This window comes from Episyrphus balteatus, chromosome 1 (genome assembly GCF_945859705.1).
Source record: "Episyrphus balteatus chromosome 1, idEpiBalt1.1, whole genome shotgun sequence".
Classification (NCBI taxonomy): domain Eukaryota; kingdom Metazoa; phylum Arthropoda; class Insecta; order Diptera; family Syrphidae; genus Episyrphus; species Episyrphus balteatus.
This window is the reverse complement of record NC_079134.1, coordinates 77,628,299-77,649,227: the sequence shown is the minus strand read 5'-3', so window position 1 is coordinate 77,649,227 and position 20,929 is coordinate 77,628,299. Positions and strand designations below refer to the sequence as shown.

At 37.6% G+C, this 20,929-nt stretch overlaps 1 protein-coding gene across 1 annotated transcript; it reads right to left on the bottom strand.

Moving 5' to 3' along the window:
• Nucleotides 1–11,127: 11,127 nt before the first annotated feature.
• LOC129906997 (uncharacterized) lies at nucleotides 11,128–20,721 on the bottom strand. The gene is made up of 2 exons (XM_055983036.1): nucleotides 18,877–20,721; nucleotides 11,128–11,238 (listed from the first exon to the last, which is right to left on the bottom strand). Exons 1-2 carry the CDS (start codon nucleotides 20,719–20,721, stop codon nucleotides 11,128–11,130), a joined length of 1,956 nt encoding a protein of 651 aa, XP_055839011.1.
• Nucleotides 20,722–20,929: the final 208 nt, after the last annotated feature.

The following is a 20,929-nucleotide window of genomic DNA, read 5'->3' as shown; positions in this document are numbered from 1 at the left end:
AAATCATCAAGATTAGCTGAAATATTGGCGGTCAAAGGCTGCATCGCCTTGTCATCACCAATACGAGTGAGTTCGCTCCTGGAATACTAGCTCAAAATTTGACAGATTATATATTTTTTTTGACAGATTATATATTATTTTTGCCCAAAGTAATAACAAAATATGTAGATGACATTTTCGCCATCGTAAAAGTGGGAAAACTAGAAGAAACTCTAACGTGCCTCAACAGTTTTCATAGAAAACTACAGTTTACAGTTGAGAGAGAAAACAACAACAAACTGCCTAACCTCGATACAGTTGTCATCAGAGAAAAAAGTTTTATAAAAATGGATTGGTTTCAAAAACCCACCTCGTCTGGAAGAATTATAAATTTCCACTCTAAACATCCAAAACAAATTATTTTTAACACAGCCAGAAATCTCATAAAAAGAGTTCTCTCAATAAGTGATTTGGAATACCATAAAAATAACAAAAATAAAATTCGAAACATATTACAAAATAACGCATTCCCGCTAAAAATTATAAACACTTTAATAAACCAACACGAAAACCAGAAACAACACACACCAAAAGAAGAAAAATAAAAACAGATATACAAATCCTTCACCTACATAAAAGAAATAACAGCGAGGTTTAAGAAAGCACAGCTTTTTGATAAAGAGAAATATAAAATAGCAATGAAATCCAACTACACAACTGCACAATTATATACTAATTTAAAAACAAAAATCGATAAAATGGAACATTCGGATTTAATTTACAAAATCAATTGTAACGGCAACACTGACGAAGAATGTAACCAGATTTATATTGGAACCACAAAACTAAAATTAAAAAATAGACTGGCAGGACACAAGTCCGATATAAAAAGTAGCGCACCGCAGAAGACAGCACTGGCATCACATTGCATACAACATAATCACTCTCCGAACTTTTAGAGTGTACAAGTATTGCAACGAGAAGAACACCATAACAAAAGAATGATCATCGAAACTTTGCATATCATCAATGCCGACAACACCATGAACCGTCGAACTGATATGGAAGATGTCAGCCCTCAATACAAACACCTATTGGAGGGGAAGGGAACAAAAAGCTTTTAATATATGTACTATCTGTTGTAATTGTTTTAATTTTGCATTTCCTTAGACATGTTACTTGTTAATTTAACTTTGTTAAGTGGAGACCTGCTCTATGCAGCTCATTTTTAATTATTGATTTTGTTGTTTTTTTACTTAAGTGCAATATAAATGTAACAAGTGTAAGTTTACTTTTGTGTTTGTTGTATTATTATTCATTTTGTTGTTTTTTTACTTAAGTGCAATATAAATGTAACAAGTGTAAGTTTACTTTTGTGTTTGATGTATGAAAACAAATCTATAACCTATTTATTAATGTTATTAAAGATTCCTTTGCCATCACCTGACGATGTTCATAGACATGAACGAAACGTCGTGACAATAATACATTTGTTTCATTTGACCTGAAGCCCATTTCATAACATAATATCAATTGGAATACGAAACCAAAATTGACAACGACTACACTAAATCTATGTGTGTAGTACGTATGTCAGTAAGCAGGGAAGTATAATTTTGTTTTTAATTTTTTTTTGTTTTGCATCGTTTTCGTTTTTTGTTCACTTTTTTTTCTGAAAAACGATCTGCTTATATTTCTGTTTTTAAAATTTGCTTGAGTTGTTTTACTTCTACGGCCAATACAAACTAATTTTAGTTAATGTAGGTCAGTTTAAAACCTCAAGTAAGGTATAAGCAAATTAAATATACTTACATGCCTATACCTTTGCGCGGCTGTACACCTTGTCGCGGTGTAGAGGCTTCGTAGAGGTCAACGACTCTTGGGACTAAACATTCCCTATGAGGAGATACGAAGCTAAGATGCAGCCATCCCCTCCCCTCCCCACTCCCCCCCCTTTTCCTATTTCCCTACTCAACTTACCTTCCCTTACCCTCCTCCAAACAAAATTCCCAAGTCAAGGTAGTTGGAATACGTGCCGAGGACTGAATGGTGCAGGGAACAAAAAATGTGCATCGCGAACGTACTGTCCCTATGCTATACCGGGCGACCTCGCATAGTAACTAGCCTTACGTCTACATGGGAGCTCTGTAGATAGTTGACCTCATATTTCTCGCCATACTCGTGGGACCCAAATGGAAAAAAACAAACAACGAAAAAGCACAAACAAAAACAAAAATCTTTTGATTGACCATACAATAACGGGGTCAGATGAAGAAGCTCTACTCCGCTCACCAGGAACTGATATGGATGTGGATTTCGTCGAACCACCCCCATATACAGGAGCCGTGCCCGTTCCCAATACAAAGGGCAATCTAGATGCTCAGGCACCACAAGGTCCAAGCTCTATGATTGAGGGTAACGAACACGTCAACAAGCCCCAGCAGAAAGACTATTTCACTGGGGCACAAAGACGACGTATAGCTGCGCAGATAAGAGATGGCGTTGAGCCCGAAGAAGCAAGGTGCAGAGAAAAAGCTAGATACGCAAAAGTACTAGCAGACAAAAAGGCAGGCGTATCAGTGCAGGCAACAAATAAGGGCAAAAGGGAATGGTCGGCTGACAACTCCCCTGCAGGAGCAGCCTCGAAGAAGCATCGTGCTCAAGAGAAGACCAGTTTGAGCCCAAGCACTAGTAAAGAGAAACCCAGCAGTGCCGCCAAAACTGAATCAAACCGTGGAAAAGCAGACGAAAAATCGCGACCAAGCACATCAGGGAGCTCCTATCGGGACGCCACAGCCCAATGTAAGGTCGAAATTATGCACTTGCTCCACCCATTACAAACACTTTCTGAACGTGAAACCAAACTGGTGAGAAAAAGCGTTCTGGAAGAGATGGACAAAGCAGACAAAAACTGTCCAGCAATCAAGTTTGTGGCCGTTTCGGACAGAGACGGATGGCTTTCTTTTACCTGCCATGACACAGAGACCAAGAAATGGCTCATGTCTACAGCAGGTAAAATAAAACCATGAAAGGATGCAAAACTACGTGTGACTGAGGGCAACGATATACCCAAGCAACACGTTTGCGTCACATATGTCCCGGAAGATGATAACCTCACCAAGGACATATTTATAAATCGGCTTGGTAAACAGAACACCGGTTTAAACACTAAAGGCTGGAGAGTCCTCAGGATCATCAGATCACTTTCTCCGTCGATGATAAATCAAAGGAATCCATACTGAAGTCTAAATGCAAACTGTTTGTTCTGAAATGTGCTGCACAAACATTTAAAAAAAACCAAACATTAACCAATGCACCCTAAATTATTCTATGTTTCATTTTCATCTATGTTAAATTCTTTTATGTTCTCTTATCTTAACGGCCAATGCAGATTTGTACTATTTCTTGCTTATCAACTAATACTAATGCATACTTAAAAACTACAGCTAATGCTAATTTTCGCAAAGCTAACTCGCTCTCTTGCTGTTTGACCATCACCGTGTTCACATCAAAAATTGTTTAGCTCCGCGATAAAATTTATCTAAATTCTGGCCTTGAACTTTTGTTAATTTATTTTGATTAATTACATTAAATCATTCATTAATTAAAAAACTATTTGCTTTATTTCTTATTTATATACATTTTTTGGTCCTTCGAGCCGGATTATTAAAACAATTTTTTTAATTTTTTGGACATTGTGAAACGCAATCGTGGTAAGACATTTAATTGAAAAACAGTTAACTTGTAATTGCATATGGCAATTAAAGGTGACATATATGTATGGATGAAATATGATTTTTTTTAATGTGCATGCTAAAATAGAATAAAATAAGTGTGTTATACATATATGATTTATTAATTCTATGAAACAAATGAGTGATATTGAATACAAAGACCAGAAACAGTTTTGAACATTTTATTCGAATTTTTGGCATCATAAATTATAATTTAGCAATTATGAATGCAATTAAAATTAAACGGGGTCATGCCAAAGGCACTTTGACTCGTGCGGCGGGGTATGCAGATTCTTTACCAGAAGACGTCACGTTATCAGAGCTTGAGATTCGTTTAGAAAGACTTTACCAAGCGTGGTTAGATTTCTTGTCTCTAAATCATGAACTATGCGATTTTTGTGATGAGGAAAATTTTGTTGATCCGGGTCCTGAGTTCGGAGACTACGAAGAAAAATATTTAAAAGCCCATTCGGTTTTTACAAATAGGGTTCGTGAATTAAATTCTCAGAACGTTAGCGCTGACGACTCAATAATAGAAAAATTAGCAGATCAACAGACTTCCTTTTTAAAAACTTTAAACTCCGCAACACAAAAATCATCGGTTAAGTTACCAACTGCTAATATTCCCATTTTTGATGGCAAATATGAGGATTGGTCCGAGTTTAAGGATCTTTTTCAAAGTTCGGTTGACCGGAATACAAACTTGAGCGGTTCGCAAAAGTTTCAATACCTCAAATCGTTTCTGCGAGGTAATGCTGCGGGCTTACTAAAACATATGCGATGTTCGGAAGATAATTATATCGAGGCTTGGGACAGGTTAGAGGCAAGATATGAAAAAAAGAATCTTATTGTGCAGGCTTTTGTTGAATCTTTTCTTTCGTTACCTTCGTCCAACTCCGAAAATATTCAGTTACTCCGTAAGATCACAGATGGGGCCGACGAAGTTATTCGTGGATTAAACGCATTGCAGTGTAACAATCGTGATCCTTGGCTTATATATTTGCTACTGCAAAAGGTAGATTCGGACACTAGACAAGCTTGGGCAGATAATTTAGGTGCCAAAGAAGATCCTTCGATAGACCAATTGTTAAATTTTCTGCAATCTCGGTGTAGTGTATTAGAAGCATGCAGTTCGGTTACATCAACACGAAAGAAACCCCTCGCATCAGTTCGATCACATTATGTAGAATCAACACAAACTTGCCCCAAATGCCATGGTAGTCATATCTTGCCACAATGCACGGATTTTATTAGTCTCGATGTCGTTTCTCGTCGTGAATTTGTCAAAAAACATTCGGTTTGTTTTAATTGCCTTCGTCAAGGTCATGGTTCCTATAAATGTCGGTCAAACTTTCGGTGTAAGACGTGCAAAGCTCGTCACCATTCACTTGTTCATCCTACACAAAATCCAGCAATTGAAGCTTCTTTTTCGAATAATATTCAACCTAACAATACAACACCGCCCACAAATCCTACGATTGTTTCTAATCATTCGCTTGAATCTTCTTGTTCGTCTCAAACAATTCTTCCTACCGCAATTGTTAAGATTCAAGATAACCAGGGATCTTTTCAAAACATACGCGTGTTGCTCGATACAGGTTCTCAGGTTTCGTTTATAACCGAACGTGCAGTTCAATGCCTGGGCCTTAAACGCAAACGATCTCGTATTCCAATAACAGGAATTGCATCAACTTCAGCTGGTGTAACTAATGGATTAGTTACCACCAACCTTCGCTCTCGTTTTAACTCTAGTTTCGTTGAAGTTGATTGTTTCGTAATTTCAAAACTTACTTCGGTATTGCCATCGTTTTCAATCGGTAACATAGATTCAAGTCTTTTGCTACTCGATCTTGCAGATCCAACTTTTAATGAGCCTGGCGAAATAGATATTTTGATAGGTGCAGATAAGGTGTTTAGTATCATAACTGGCCCAGCAACTCGAGCAGATCAACAATCACCGGAAAGGATTCCCACAATATTTGGCTGGGTTGTTGTTGGTCAATTTAACCAAAAACCTTCTGGGGTTGTTAATTTCTGCACAAAATTAGACTTTAGTCAATGTTTCGACCTTGAGAGGTTTTGGAGGTTAGAGGAAGTGTCATATGTACCTGTCCTTTCTTTAGAAGAGCAACAAGCTGAAGATAGTTTTACTAACACTCACTTTCGCCATTCAGATGGAAAATTTGTGGTAGAATTACCTTTTAAGTCAAATCAAAGGACTTATTTCGGAAATTCTCTTTCAATCGCTTTAAATCGACTACAGTCAATCGAAAGAAAATTTATTTCAAATCCTGATTTAAAAAATCAATACACAAATTTTATGAATGAATACTTATCACTAGGACACATGGAAGAGGTACCTTCAAATGAGATCTCAATCGATAACAAAAGTTGTTACTATCTACCCCATCACGCTGTTTTTAAAAATGATAGTAGCACAACGAAAATAAGGGTAGTTTTTGACGGTTCAGCAAAATCTTATAATAGTACTTCGTTAAACGAATGTCTTCTCGTAGGCCCCACAATTCAACGTGATATATTTTCGATATGCCTTAGATTTCGTCGGCATAAATACACAATATCGGGGGACATCGAGAAAATGTACCGTCAAATATGGGTATCACCTAAACATACCGACTTTCAAAGAATAGTTTGGCGAGAAACACCTGAAAGTCCTATAAAACATTATCGTCTTCTTACGGTCACTTATGGCACTGCTTCGGCACCTTTTCTAGCTGTTCGATCACTGAAACAAGTAGCTCTTGAATCCGCTCTTTCTCATCCTGTTGCTTCATCCGTTATCCTTAACGACTTCTATGTCGACGACGTAATGACTGGGGCAGATTCTATCGATGATGTGATTAAGCTGCAAAAGGATCTTGTAGAACTATTAAAATCTGCCGGATTTCATCTCAGAAAGTGGACAACCAACTGCTGGCCCTTGCTGCTGTCTATGCCAGAACAACAAAGGGAATTGTCTCCAGTGGAATTTGAGGAATCAAGCTCAGTAAAATTATTAGGCTTGCAATGGTGTCCATCGAGGGATTCTTTTTCCTACAAGGTTCGCTTGGATAAATGTCACACTGTCACTAAACGTCGGATACTCTCTGAATCATCTAGAATTTTTGACCCAATAGGATTTTTGGCTCCAGTGGTAGTTGGGGTTAAAATTATTATGCAGGATATCTGGAAAGAAAAGTTATCTTGGGACGAAGTAGCTCCAGAGTATCTTGCTGATCGCTGGACATTAATTCATCAAGAACTTCATCAGCTTGAAAATCTGAGTATCCCTAGGATAATGTGGTCGAACAAAACCAATTACGAATTGCATGGCTTCTGCGATGCATCATTAGACGCATATGGAGCTGTTGTTTATTGCAGAAGCGTTAACCCAGACAAAAGTGTATCAATTTCATTGGTGGCAGCTAAAACTAAAGTTGCACCTATTAAAATACTCTCGCTACCCAGACTTGAACTCTGTGGAGCTCTTCTTTTAACTCGTCTAATAAGTAAAATTCAGATTTCTTTACAGGAGAAAGAAACCAAAATATTTGCTTGGACGGATTCAGCCATAGTTCTTCATTGGCTGTCAGCACTCCCAAAAAGATGGTCGGTATTTATTGGCAATCGCACGTCGGAGATATTGTCTTTAATACCTCGTAAGATGTGGAACCACGTACGCTCGGCCAGCAACCCTGCAGATATTGCTTCTCGTGGTATTTCACCATCACATTTGTGCGCAAATGAGATGTGGTGGAAAGGACCTCATTGGCTCAGCTTGGACAGAAATCTTTGGCCTACATCAACCACCGTTTGTGAAGAGTTTTTAGAAGAAGATTTAGAAGAGAGAATAGTACCCAAAACAAAGGTATTTGTATCTAATTTACAAACTAACAATTTTTTGGATCCTATTATTGTAGATAAATTGATTAAAAAAGTATCTAACTGGAATAAACTTATTCGTATAGTTGCATATGTGCGCCGGTTTTTATTTAACTATTATCGGGACCCTGAACATCGTAATTTTGAACCTTTGTCTACTAAAGAATTGTTACATTCTAAAATTGTTATTATCAAAAAGGTGCAGTTTTCGTTGTTTTCGTTTGAAATCGATCTTCTTAAGAATAATAAACCATTGCCTAAAAGAAATAAACTTGTATCACTTACCCCTTTTCTTGATTCCTACGGAGTGCTTCGCGTTGGAGGTCGTATTCAGGAATCAACTCTGAGTTACGATCAAAAACACCCTATGATTTTATGTAAAACTCATCCGATATCTGAACTTATAATAACTTATAAACATAATCAATATTTACATTCGGGAGTAACATTAACTTTTTCGTTAATTAAAGCAAGTTTTCACATACTCGGCTGTAGAAATCTCATCCGTAAAATAGTACACAATTGTGTAGTTTGTTTTCGTCAACGTGTTGTAACCTCACAGCAGCTTATGGGTAATCTCCCAATTGATCGGGTAATTTATTCCCGACCTTTCAGCAAGGTTGGCTGTGATTACGCCGGTCCAATCACGTTGCGGTCAACTAGTTTACGAAATCCGAAATTTGTAAAGGCATATATAGCCTTATTCGTTTGCTTCGTTACAAAAGGAATCCACCTGGAACTAGTGGGAGACCTCTCGACAAATGCGTTTTTGTTAGCCCTAGATCGTTTCGTCGCGCGTCGCGGTAAACCAAGCGAAATTTGGAGCGATAATGGTACTAACTTTCATGGAGCAAAACGTACTCTCGACGAAATGTATAGTCAACTTATTAGTCAACACCATAACACCATTGTAGCTGATCACCTTTCTAAAGATAATATAAGTTGGAAATTTATACCTCCTGCTGCCCCTCATTTTGGAGGGCTTTGGGAGGCAGGTGTAAAATCTGTCAAGACTCACCTCAAACGAGTTATTGGTGACAGCAAATTGACATACGAAGAGATGTACACTTTATTAACAAAAATCGAAGGTCTTCTGAATTCACGCCCAATGTGGCATGTATCAGATACAGAACCGACTGCATTAAGTCCATCACATTTTATGATTGGGGAGCAATATATCGCAGTTCCTCAATCCAATATTTCAAATACTAACATTAAAACTAATTGGTTTGCTTTACAGACTCTCCTCAAAGGCTTCTGGAAGCGATGGCATCAGGAATACCTGACATCCCTTCAGCAACGACCAAAGTGGCAACAACGGAAGATGAATCTTCAAGTAAATGATGTCGTCCTTCTCAAAGAAACTAATTTACCACCTTCAAAATGGATTATCGGTCGTATCACAGAAGTCCATCCTGGGAAAGACGGTGAAGTCAGAGTTGTTACCATTCACACGAATTTTGGAACCTACATTCGTCCTATTGCTAAAGTAGCCCCACTTCCTAGTGCTGAAAGACCGGAGTCTTCCAGGGGGGGCTGAATGTTCTGAAATGTGCTGCACAAACATTTAAAAAAAACCAAACATTAACCAATGCACCCTAAATTATTCTATGTTTCATTTTCATCTATGTTAAATTCTTTTATGTTCTCTTATCTTAACGGCCAATGCAGATTTGTACTATTTCTTGCTTATCAACTAATACTAATGCATACTTAAAAACTACAGCTAATGCTAATTTTCGCAAAGCTAACTCGCTCTCTTGCTGTTTGACCATCACCGTGTTCACATCAAAAATTGTTTAGCTCCGCGATAAAATTTATCTAAATTCTGGCCTTGAACTTTTGTTAATTTATTTTGATTAATTACATTAAATCATTCATTAATTAAAAAACTATTTGCTTTATTTCTTATTTATATACACTGTTCTTGAACTTCTCTCAAATCCAAATTAGGATCAAGGGAAGTTCAAGGCAGGAAGCCACCAGGACACAAGATAACAACAAGGGCGGTAGCTCTAAGAGCCTTGTAAAATCACAGGAAGCCAACAAAGATGCTCCTGTAATCAGTGGGTCAATGGTAGAGGTTACCAACCCCAGGAAGTCTAAGACGTCTGAAGACTTATCTCAGACCGATGAGACCCCTGGAGATACCCCTTCCACTGCACATAAAGATGCTGGCACCCCTGCCAGTAAACCCGATCAACAATAACCATGGGATTGAGGTGTATCCAAATAAATCTGCAACATGCGAAGGCTGTTTCGGCAGTACTAAGCCACAGATTTAACAAGGAACACCTCGATATAACCTTTATCCAGGAACCTTATATAGTGAAAGACCAGATAAAAGGCCTATCAGGTGATCTAATTTATGATTCTAGTAGTGAAGGTAGACCTAGAGCTTGCATAATGATAAATAAATTTATAAAAACCATTCCTATTCCACAGCACACCAGCAAGGACATGGTTGCAGCTATCATCCAGCTGCACACCTCTGAGGGCAGGTCAGAAGCTGTCATATGCTCTTATAGACTAATGTGGCAGAACAGGACGGCAAATCATCATTAGTTGTGATGCCAATGCCCACCGCACTGTGTGGGGCAGCTCCAACATAAACAAAAGGGGTGAGTACCTTTTAGAATTCATTTTCAAAAATAATCTTGAAATTTTAAACCATGGGAATAGCCCTACTTTTATGAACAGAATTAGGGAAGAAGTCCTTGATCTTACCCTATCCACTCCATTCATAGGTAATGCTATTCAAAACTGGCATGTTTCGACTGAAACATCAATGTCAGATCACAGGCAAATTTGCTTTGATATATGTATAGAACCAAAACCCTCCTTAACGTACAGACAACCGACAGCGACGAACTGGGACGACTACTGCCTAGAAATCTCGCAAACGATCAGGAACTGTCCAAACAGCATCAGAAACATGGACAGCCTCGAAACAAGCTGCAACAGTCTAATTGCAACAATCACCACTGCCTACCATAACGCATGCCCAGAGAAAACTAAATCAGGCACACGAAAAACACCATGGTGGAATGCCAAGCTCTCTAAGCTAAGAACGCTGACCAGAAAATTATTTAACAAAGCCAAGCGCAACGGAGACTGGACTTCATACCGCACTTCACTAACCAACTACAATACAGAGATTAGAAGAGCCAAAAGAGAATCATGGAGAAAGTTCTGCAATGATCTATCTGACATACAAAGCAGTGCACGCATCCACAGAATTCTTCCTAAGGAGCACACTAATCATATTGGTCTCTTAAAGAAAAGACTCTGTAGTCATACCCTCTGATCTAACCAGTTCTTCTCCCCAGTTCAGGCTTACCAGACCAAACAGGGAAGACTGGAAAAGAGCAAGGGAACTATTATATGAGGGAAACATAAAATGGGCGATAAATTCTTTCGACCCATATAAATCTCCCGGAGAAGATGGAATCTTTCCAGCACTCCTTCAGAAAGGAAATGAGTTAATTACACCTATGCTAATAAACATATTTAGAACAAGCTACGCATGGGGTTAACTACCAACAAGCTGGAAAGAAGTAACGGTCAAGTTCATTCCTAAATCAGGACGACGACCATCTGACCAAGCTAAATCTTTCGGACCAATTAGTCTTACCTCATTCTTCTTGAAGACAATGGAAAAAATACTAGACAGGCATATCAGGGACGGGCCACTGAAAACAACACCTCTTCACAACAACCAATATGCCTACCAGCCAAGAAAATCGACCACGCATGCTCTTCAGGAATTAACAACGCGGATTGATAAATCCCTTAACGACAAAGAGACTGCGATAGGTTGCTTTCTAGACATTGAGGGTGCTTTCGATAACACTGATTATGCACAAATACAACTCTGCATCCTCAGCACAGGGGTAGATACTACCACATGCAGTATGCAGATGTATTCAACATATGCTTAGTCACAGAAAAATTAATGCCACACTGGGAAATGACAAGATCAGAATCACAGCTGCAAAAGGATGCCCTCAAGGCGGGGTTCTCTCCCCACTTCTGTGGTCCATTGTAGTAAATGAACTGATTGTCATACTTAGCAATGCAGGATTTTATGTTCAGGGCTATGCTGACGACATTGTGATCCTCATTAAAGGTAAATTCGAAGACACGATCTCGAATCTTCTACAAAGAGCACTCAATCTTGTCGCAAACTGGTGCCTAAAAGTTGGACTTAACGTCAACCCTAAAAAAAGTACCATAGTCGCCTTCACCAGAAAAAGAAACAAACACAAACTTATAAAGCCTACCCTATTCGGTGAAGCGATAGAATTCTCAAAGGAAGTTAAATGGGTAACCCCTTACCCTAGACGAAAAACTCAACTGGAACTCTCATACACAGAAAACCATTGACAAAGCCAGGACTGCCTTATGGACCAGTAAATGTCTAACTGGTAAAAACTGGGGTGCCAACCCCAAAATCTCTCGCTGGTTCTACACAGCCATTGCCAGACCAATAATAACATACGCTGCACCGGTCTGGTGGCATAAAACAAAACAAAAAACAATACAGGCCAAGCTCAATAAACTACAAAGACTAGTCTGTATAAATATTACAGGAGCAATGAGAACAGCCCCCACAGCAGCGTTAGAAGTTATCACAGACCTACCACCACTCCATCTCCTACTAAAGAAAGAAGCCATGGTCAACGGCTACAGACTCATCGCAGAAGATAACTCTAAATCCAAGATAATTTACCCTGATATTCTCACTGAATTAAATAGGGAAGAATTACTTAAAATATCTCTAGTAGACAATTGTCTCCCAAGATATAACTTCACCCAAAACTATAAAGACACATTCCCCTCACGACATGAGTGGGAACAGAACAGACCCATCTTCAATAGCGAGTCTCATGTATGGTACACAGATGGCTCCAAAACAAATGAAGGTGTTGGGGCCGGAGTATTCGGAATGAACACCAAAATTTATCTGCACCAGAGCATGGACAGCTTCAATTCCGTATTCCAAGCAGAGATATTCGCAATTGAACTCTGCCTCAGAGAAAACTTAAACAGAGCTGTAATAAACAAACAATTTTATATTCTCTCTGACAGCAAGGCCGCACTCCTAGCTCTTAGGAGCAATGAAGTCACCTCAAAGCTGGTATGGGACTGTATACAACTTCTACACCAGCTTGCCAGTACAAACAGAGTTCAACTCATTTGGATACCTGGTCACAGCGGTCACGTTGGGAATTAAATAGCAGACACACTAGCCAGAAAAGGTTCCGCATCTCCTTTCATGATGCCAAGACCATTCTGTGGCATACCAACAAGTACTGCAAAACATTACACAAATAAATGGTTAAGAGATATGGCTAATCATTACTGGACGCATTCCGAAGGTAACAGACAAGCCAAAAAATTTATACCAAACATCTCCCACGCCAGAACGAAACAACTCCTTACACTAACCAGGAGTCAGATTCGCATAACCACAGGCTTTCTTACTGGACACTGCTCAGTAAAAAACACCTCAAAACCATGGGCATAACACAAGACGATACCTTCAGAATGTGTAACGAAGACGAAGAAACAGCAGAACACATACTGTGTCACTGTAATTGCTTAATCAATAAACGTCGACGTCACCTCGGAGGGTATTATCTCGAAGCGGAAAACATCGCCGCTAGTTCACTTAAAAACATACTAAGTTTTCTAAACTCAGGATTTCTACGTGAACTTTAAAAAGAGGAAATCACAATAGGCCCATCAGAGGCCGCAGTGATAAGGCGAATTATTCCCTCCTCTCACCCAAATCTAAATCTAAATCTACATCCCTATACCTACGTTATATTGTTTGACTCCAAGTGACTATTATTTGTTTTATTATTAAAATAATCATGTGTCACACATCAAAAAGTGAAAAGGTTACAGCATCTGTAACCAAAGATTGGCAGAGATTTCCTCTAAAGGAAATTAATGTAATAAGTACCTCAGAGAAAGTGGTTTGTAGATTCTGTAAGAAAACAAACCACAAAAGTGCTTATTGCCGGTTTAAGAGAAATATTTTTTTCCATAATACCTGTAAAGCCTATGGCAAGCCTCAAAGAACATTTTCGTTACCCAAAGGTCAATTAGAAGCGGCAAACCCGCAAAAGACTAGGGAACGATGCGATTGGTGTTCTAGGGTTGGCCACTCTGAGAATGAGTGTAGATGTAAAAGACGATATTTTGTCAAATATGATTGGGTCAAAAGCCCAACTTTACCAAAAAACAAACAAGTGGTCACTTACCCATCCACTCAAATTACTAAATCTGCCAAAACGTCAACCCCCGTTGTTAAAACAAACAAAATTTCTGATTTTCAAATACCTTCAGATTTTAACTACATTTTTTTCATTACACAATTGTTAGTTTTCACTAAAAGTTTAGATATGATTTATGAATTTTATTCAAAAATTCATAAAATCATCATCGAAGTGAAAAATAAATTTAACAATAAAAAAGCCAAGAAAAAAATGTATATAGAACTGCCATTTCCAAATGCTAAGAGAGATAAAATTTTGGTTTTAGTAGACGAACGATGCGATTGGTGTTCTGGGGTTGGCCACTCTGAGAATGAGTGTAGATGTAAAAGACGATATTTTGTCAAATATGATTGGGTCAAAAGCCCAACTTTACCAAAAAACAAACAAGTGGTCACTTACCCCGTTGTTAAAACAAACAAAATTTCTGATTTTCAAATACCTTCAGTTTTTAACTACATTTTTTTCATTTCACAATTGTTAGTTTTCACTAAAAGTTTAGATATGATTTATGAATTTTATTCAAAAATTCATAAAATCATCATCGAAGTGAAAAATAAATTTAACAATAAAGAAGCCAAGAAAAAAATGTATATAGAACTGCCATTTCCAAATGCTAAGAGAGATAAAATTTTGGTTTTAGTAGACGAAAATGTAGAAGCAAGCTTTTTAAAAAATAGTGCATTAAAAAATAATTTTTTTTTTTTTTTTTTTTTGTCCGTGGGTAGGTGTTGAAATCTTCAAAAGATTCTATGAGGCCCGGAAAACGCGTGCTCATAGATATGTGGGACTCTTAACCACTAAAACCACCTCCTCCTCCCGATTGCAACTAAGTTCAGATGGAACTTATCTAGCAATTTATCTTTCTCGAAGTTAAGTTACGTGTTGTAGGTAACTTTCCGATGAAAGTTCCTACTGATGATATTTAAAAATAAATAAATAACATTCGTTTTAAATTAAATCATTTAAGTAATGGTTTAAATTTTGTTATCAAAAAAATACTTTAAAGGAAGTTAAACAAATAAAATCTCTAAAACATTTAAATTTATATTAATCAATGCCGATATTTTGAAATAAAGGAATTAAATTGAAAAATTTCACTGTACCAAATTGGAAGGTTTAGTCCTTCGCAAACGTCGTACTAAGTTTGTCTCGTCGAGTATTTCTAGTATTGTTCTATTAGTATGTTCGACTAACCGTTTTCGATGTTTTTGGGCAAACGTTTTTATTTCTTCGCGAACCGTGGGGATTCCAAGATCCCTGTGAAGATCTTCGTTTCTTATATACCACGGCGCATTTACAATTGATCTTAATAATTTATTTTCAAAGGTTTGTAATCTATTTAAATTTGTATCGCGGGTACAACCCCAGAGTTGAATACCATATGTCCAGACAGGCTTAAGTACTTGCTTGTAAACTAATAATTTGTTTTCAATACTAAGTCTAGAATGTTGTCCAGTACAGCAACCAGTACATTTCTCTTAACTTAATATTTAATTGATCACATTTATTTTTAACATGCGGTTTCCATTTTAATTTCGCGTCGAGAGTCATCCCGAGATATTTTGCCTCATTTGCAAATGGGACTTGAGTAGTATTAATAAAAACAGGTAGTCTATTTATTTTCTTATATGTAAAGTCCACGTGGACTGACTTAAATTCGTTAAGCGCTATTCGCCATGTTTGTGTCCATTCATTGACATTGTTAAGAGCATTTTGCAATTTACTTGTCGATTCGTTAATTGTTTTGCCTACTGCAAGTATTGCGGTGTCGTCAGCAAAAGTAGCTACAATTGTGTTTTCTGTTTGAGGTATATCGCGTGTGAATAGAAGGTACAGAATGGGACCTAAAACACTACCTTGTGGTATCCCAGCCACTATTTCCCTAAAGTCTGAGTAATCATTTCCGTGCCTAACGCGAAAAATTCTGTTCTCTAGATATTCTCTAAGAATGATAAAGAGTCCTTCAGGTAGGACTTGTCTTAACTTGAATTTGAGACCCTCGTGCTTGAGACACATCTAAAAAGACCGCTGAACAAATTTTCTTTTCTTCAAGAGCTTTCTCAATGACATCGGTGATTCTATGTACTTGATCAATCGTCGAGTGCTTGCTTCTAAAACCGAACTGGTGTTCAGGTATAAGACCTTTTTCTTCTATTATTGGCTGGAGGCGCTGTAAAAATATTCTCTCAAAAACCTTTGATACTACTGGAAGCAGTGAAATGGGTCTGTATGATTTCTTTTCATGTGATGGTTTGCCAGGTTTCAAGACCATTATTACTTCTGCGACTTTCCATTGGTTTGGAATATATTCTAACCTAAGAGTGGCATTCATTATGTATAGGAGGTTTATTAAACCTTTCCGTGGGAGCATTTTAAGAATTTCCGCAGTAATTAAGTCGTATCCTGGAGCTTTTTTTGACTTTAGCTTCTTAATTTCTTTGTTTAATTCGGCAAGCGTAACATTTCTTATGATGAAGCTTTCACTTGACGTTATATTCATATTTATACTATCATTCAATGCACAGAGAAAAATAGACCACATAAAATAGAACAAAAACAATAAGATTTCTCTATGGTTTTCATCCAAGAAGGAAACCTTATTAAAACAATCGGGTTTTCCTTATTGTTTTAAAATCTGCAAAAAAATAAAAAAAACGATGACCAGGCTGGGAATCGAACTGGAGACTTCAAATCATTAGTCGCCCACCTTACCACCTGAACCAACCTGCCATGAAAATATTGATCGCGATTTTCGTTCTAGTGCTAAGTTGCAAAAAAAATCAACTTTTCAGTCAAATTTTAATAAGATTTTCTCTATAAAAATAATAAGAAATCTCCTTAAAAAAACCTTATTAATGGTTGATTTTAATAAGATTTCCTAATGAAATGTATGGACGGTAAAACAATATGGCAATCTGTTAGTTTTTAGCGGGTCATATTTTTCTCTGTGTGCTTGCCCATTGAATGGTTTGAATGTTTCCTCTAGGTAATCAGCGAAAACGTTTGCTTTCTCTTTGTCGCTTCTTGCCCATTCATTTTGGTCTTTCATAATCGGAGGTGCTGGAATCTTAGGTTTTTTCGTGGCTTTTATAGCTTTCCATAGAGAGTAGTTAGATTCTTTACCTGCCGTCAAATTTTCAAGGTAATTTTTAGCTTCGCCGTTCTTGAAATCTGATATCATCTTTTTAAGTAAATTACTTAAGTGATTTAAATTAGATTTGTGTTGAGGAGCACGAGTTTGTTGCCATTTTTTGCGCGCTTTTCGCTTTTCTTTAAGAACGTCTTTTATCTCTTGGGGATATTTAGCATCTTTGTACCCTGCAATTTCTCTTTGGCAAGGGGTATTGTTCCATGCGGCTTTTTGGATAATATTCACAAAATTATCTACCGCTGCTTCAAGCTCAAGAGGTGTTTGTAGTGATACCCTTAATTCAACATTATCCTCAATATCTTTCTTAAAGCCTTCCCAGTTAGTTTTACCGTTTGTTAGCCTAGGTGGTATTTCAATTTTAACAAGACTTTCGCTCATTGTGAGAATAACGGGAGAGTGGTCAGAGAAAAGATCAAAGCATTCCGTTACTTTAATTCGATTTGACGGTATTCCCCTGACTATAAAGAAATCAATCAGGTCAGGTATTTTGGAGGAATCTGCCGGCCAATAAGTTGGTTTTCCAGTAGAATGAAAGTCACAATTATTCTCCATACCGGCTTCGTATAATGCTCGGCCCTTTTGAGATATGCATCTAGAGCCCCAAAACGTGTGTTTAGCGTTAAAATCGCCACCAATGATAAACGTTGGTCTAAGTGATTTTAGTAAGTTTGAAAATTCATTTCTATCGATTTTGTACCGCGGAGGGCAGTAGATAGATAGATAGATAGATAAGATGATTTCTTTATTTCTATAAATTGTATTTACATTAATTTTACAAGTTTAAAAATCTGTAAAGCATGGCTTTTTTGCCGTCTGCCTGAATGACAACTTTATACTAAAATGAACATTTAAAAAATTTAATAAGTTACAATTCTAATTAGAAATTTTCGTTTAAAATTCTGTTTCTATAAGCTAGTGCTATTTTGCAAAATTGGTACAATATGGGTACATTTATTTGATCAAGATATTGTCTCGTACGCTCTTCGGATAGGAAATCACTTCCAAAAATACATCTCCTTGTTTCTCGCAGAACAGGACATCTACCGATAAAATGATAAATATCTTCTCTTTCTCCCATATTGCACATTTCGCACAATATGGGCAAATCATCACGGTGGGGGATGTAGTTGAGGCTGAGGAGCTCACCTCGTAATCTGAACATCATTGATATTTGATCCGTCGTGTAATCATCATTGAAGTAATTCTTTTCTTTGAGGTTGTGGTCTAGCTTACTGTATATCAACCTGTAGATGGATTCTTCCGCTTCCGTTGAGAACTTCAGTCTCAATCTTTCATCTATCACAGAAATTAGTTGATACAAGGATGCTTTCCAACTTGAGTTCCCACTCGGGAATCCAAGATCTATATTACACTCTTCAGCTAACTCCAACCACTTTTGAAACCAACCAGATCTACTATTTATAGCTTGCAGTGCTGCTCTTTTTGGGAGACGTTCATCTGTCAATTCAAGGACATTACATATGAAGTCAACTTGCAATTTTAAGGTTTTGATAAATAGAGGAGAGATACCAGTTTCTAGCATTATCATGTAATTTGGTGCATTATGTGGTAGCCGAAATATCCTTTTAATATAATAACGAAGGAGTTTCTCCGCGGTTTCATATTTCTTACCTCCCCACACTTGCGCTGCATACAACAATGTTGACTCAGTTACTGATTCAAATATTTTGTATTTGCTGCTGTGGGCTATATGTTTATTATTAAAAATGTTGCTCCATGCAATGTTTATTGTGGTTTTTGCTTTTTGTAATTTTTCTTTGAGATGTCTCTCCATACTATTATTTTTCGTAATATAGACTCCTAAATATTTGTATTCATTAACGACTTCGATTCTCTCGTTATTGTATGTCCAACGTTCCCGTCCACTTGCTCTTCCACCACCCTTTCGGAATACCATCACCTTCGACTTCTCCAGATTGATAACTAACTTCCACGTTTTGCAGTAATCATTCAGTTTGTTTATCATAAGTTGCAGAGATTCTGGTGAACACGCAAACAAAACAATATCATCTGCGAAAAGAAGAGCCTTAATCAGACTACCAGCATATTCCACTCCTCCCGGCAAACCATCGGTGATATCATCAATAAAGAGTGCAAAGATGCTAGGGCTCAGCATGCACCCTTGTTTTACCCCACTCTTTGTTTCAAACCACTGCGAGATTTTCTTTCCATCCCACACCGCTGCTATTGTTTCCCGATACAGGTTCTGCAACACACGTCCAAACTTGAATGACATTCCGCTTCTATACAATTTGTACATCAGTGCGTTTCGATCTATTGTATCGAACGCTGCCTTGAAGTCGATAAAAAAGACGTATAATTTCTTATTTTGGGCTAAAAAGAAATCGACTATGCTGTGTAGAACAAAGATGTTGTCTATGGTGGAATAGCCTGGTCTGAATCCAGCTTGGAATTCCTTTAAGAGCTTATTTGATTCTATCCAAGATCTAAGTCGGACTTGCAAGATCGAAGTAAATATCTTATAGGAAGCATTCAAGAATGATATTCCTCTATAATTTGTAGGATCCATTGTACTGCCTTTTTTATGAATGGGAAAAATAAGCGCTTTCTTGAATTCCTGTGGAATCATACCGTGGTTCATAATTCTGTTGAATATGACCGTTAATTTGGAAGCCAACTCATCCGTGCCATACTTGTAAAATTCTGCAGGTATTCCATCTGAACCAGCAGCCTTTCCATCTTTCAGTCCATTCATGGCTGCATATACTTCATCCTTCAATACTTCACCATCTAAGAGTTCATTATAAAAAGCGGGTTGTGCATATTGTATCATCTCTGTATTTGTGGACGATTGATTGAGTAGATCACAGTAATGCATTCTTAAAGTATCACAACTGAGATTCCTATTGATAACATAAACCTTGCCATTTATTTTCTTAGCTGTCTTCCAGAAGTCACCGGTGTTACATATAGCTAGACTTTTCGCCAAGTTTTCAAAGTGTGCTATTTTCTTCTTTTTGCATAGTGTCTTAAATTTACGATTCTGTGAAAGATAACTTTGTTTCGCATAAGCTTCATTGTCTCGCCTGTAACGATTCAGCCAAACGTAGGAGAGTTTTCTTGCCTTCATACACTCCGAATCAAACCAGGGTTCTTTAAATACACCCATTCGTCTGAAGTTGCTGTGTACTGCAGCTGCTTCCTTTATACAATTTTCAATGCTTCCAAGATCACTACTTTCTTGCTCCCTCAGACATATATCTAATTGATTCTTGTAGCTGGTCGCCTTAGAGTCCTTCCAGTGCAGCTTAGGAATCAAATTAAGGTTCACACTTTCCTCATTTTCCGATGTTCCAATGTTTAGGGATATCACAATTGGCATGTGATCTGAAAACGGTACTTGCTCCACCTCAAAATCAGTGATGACGTCATTCCACCTCCCACCTGCCAGTCCATAATCAATGACAGAGCTACCCATCTTGCCCACAAACGTATATTCACCCAGTTCATCACCTTCGCTAGTACCATTAAGGATTCGAAGACCAATGGAGTTGCACAAATCAAGTATTTGATTTCCTTTGCCATTTTTTATCCCATCTTTGGACTGTCTCTCAAGGTCTCTCATCTCATTTTCAAATCCTCCTGCTGTTCCTACTCTTGCATTTAGGTCACCCACCACCAACAGGTTTGAGAACGTTACACCCATAGCAAATTCAGTTATTTTCGCGAAATCCGTTTTCCAATGGTTGCAGTTGACGTAGCATGGCAAAATACGAAAAACTTCTCTTTCCAATTTTAGGTCAACACATATAATATCATCAAAGAACTTAAACTCATAGATGTTGTTCAACTCCTTTTTTATTCCAAATATACTCCCCCCACTGACTCTCCCTCTCGCACAATTTCTTTTTGCA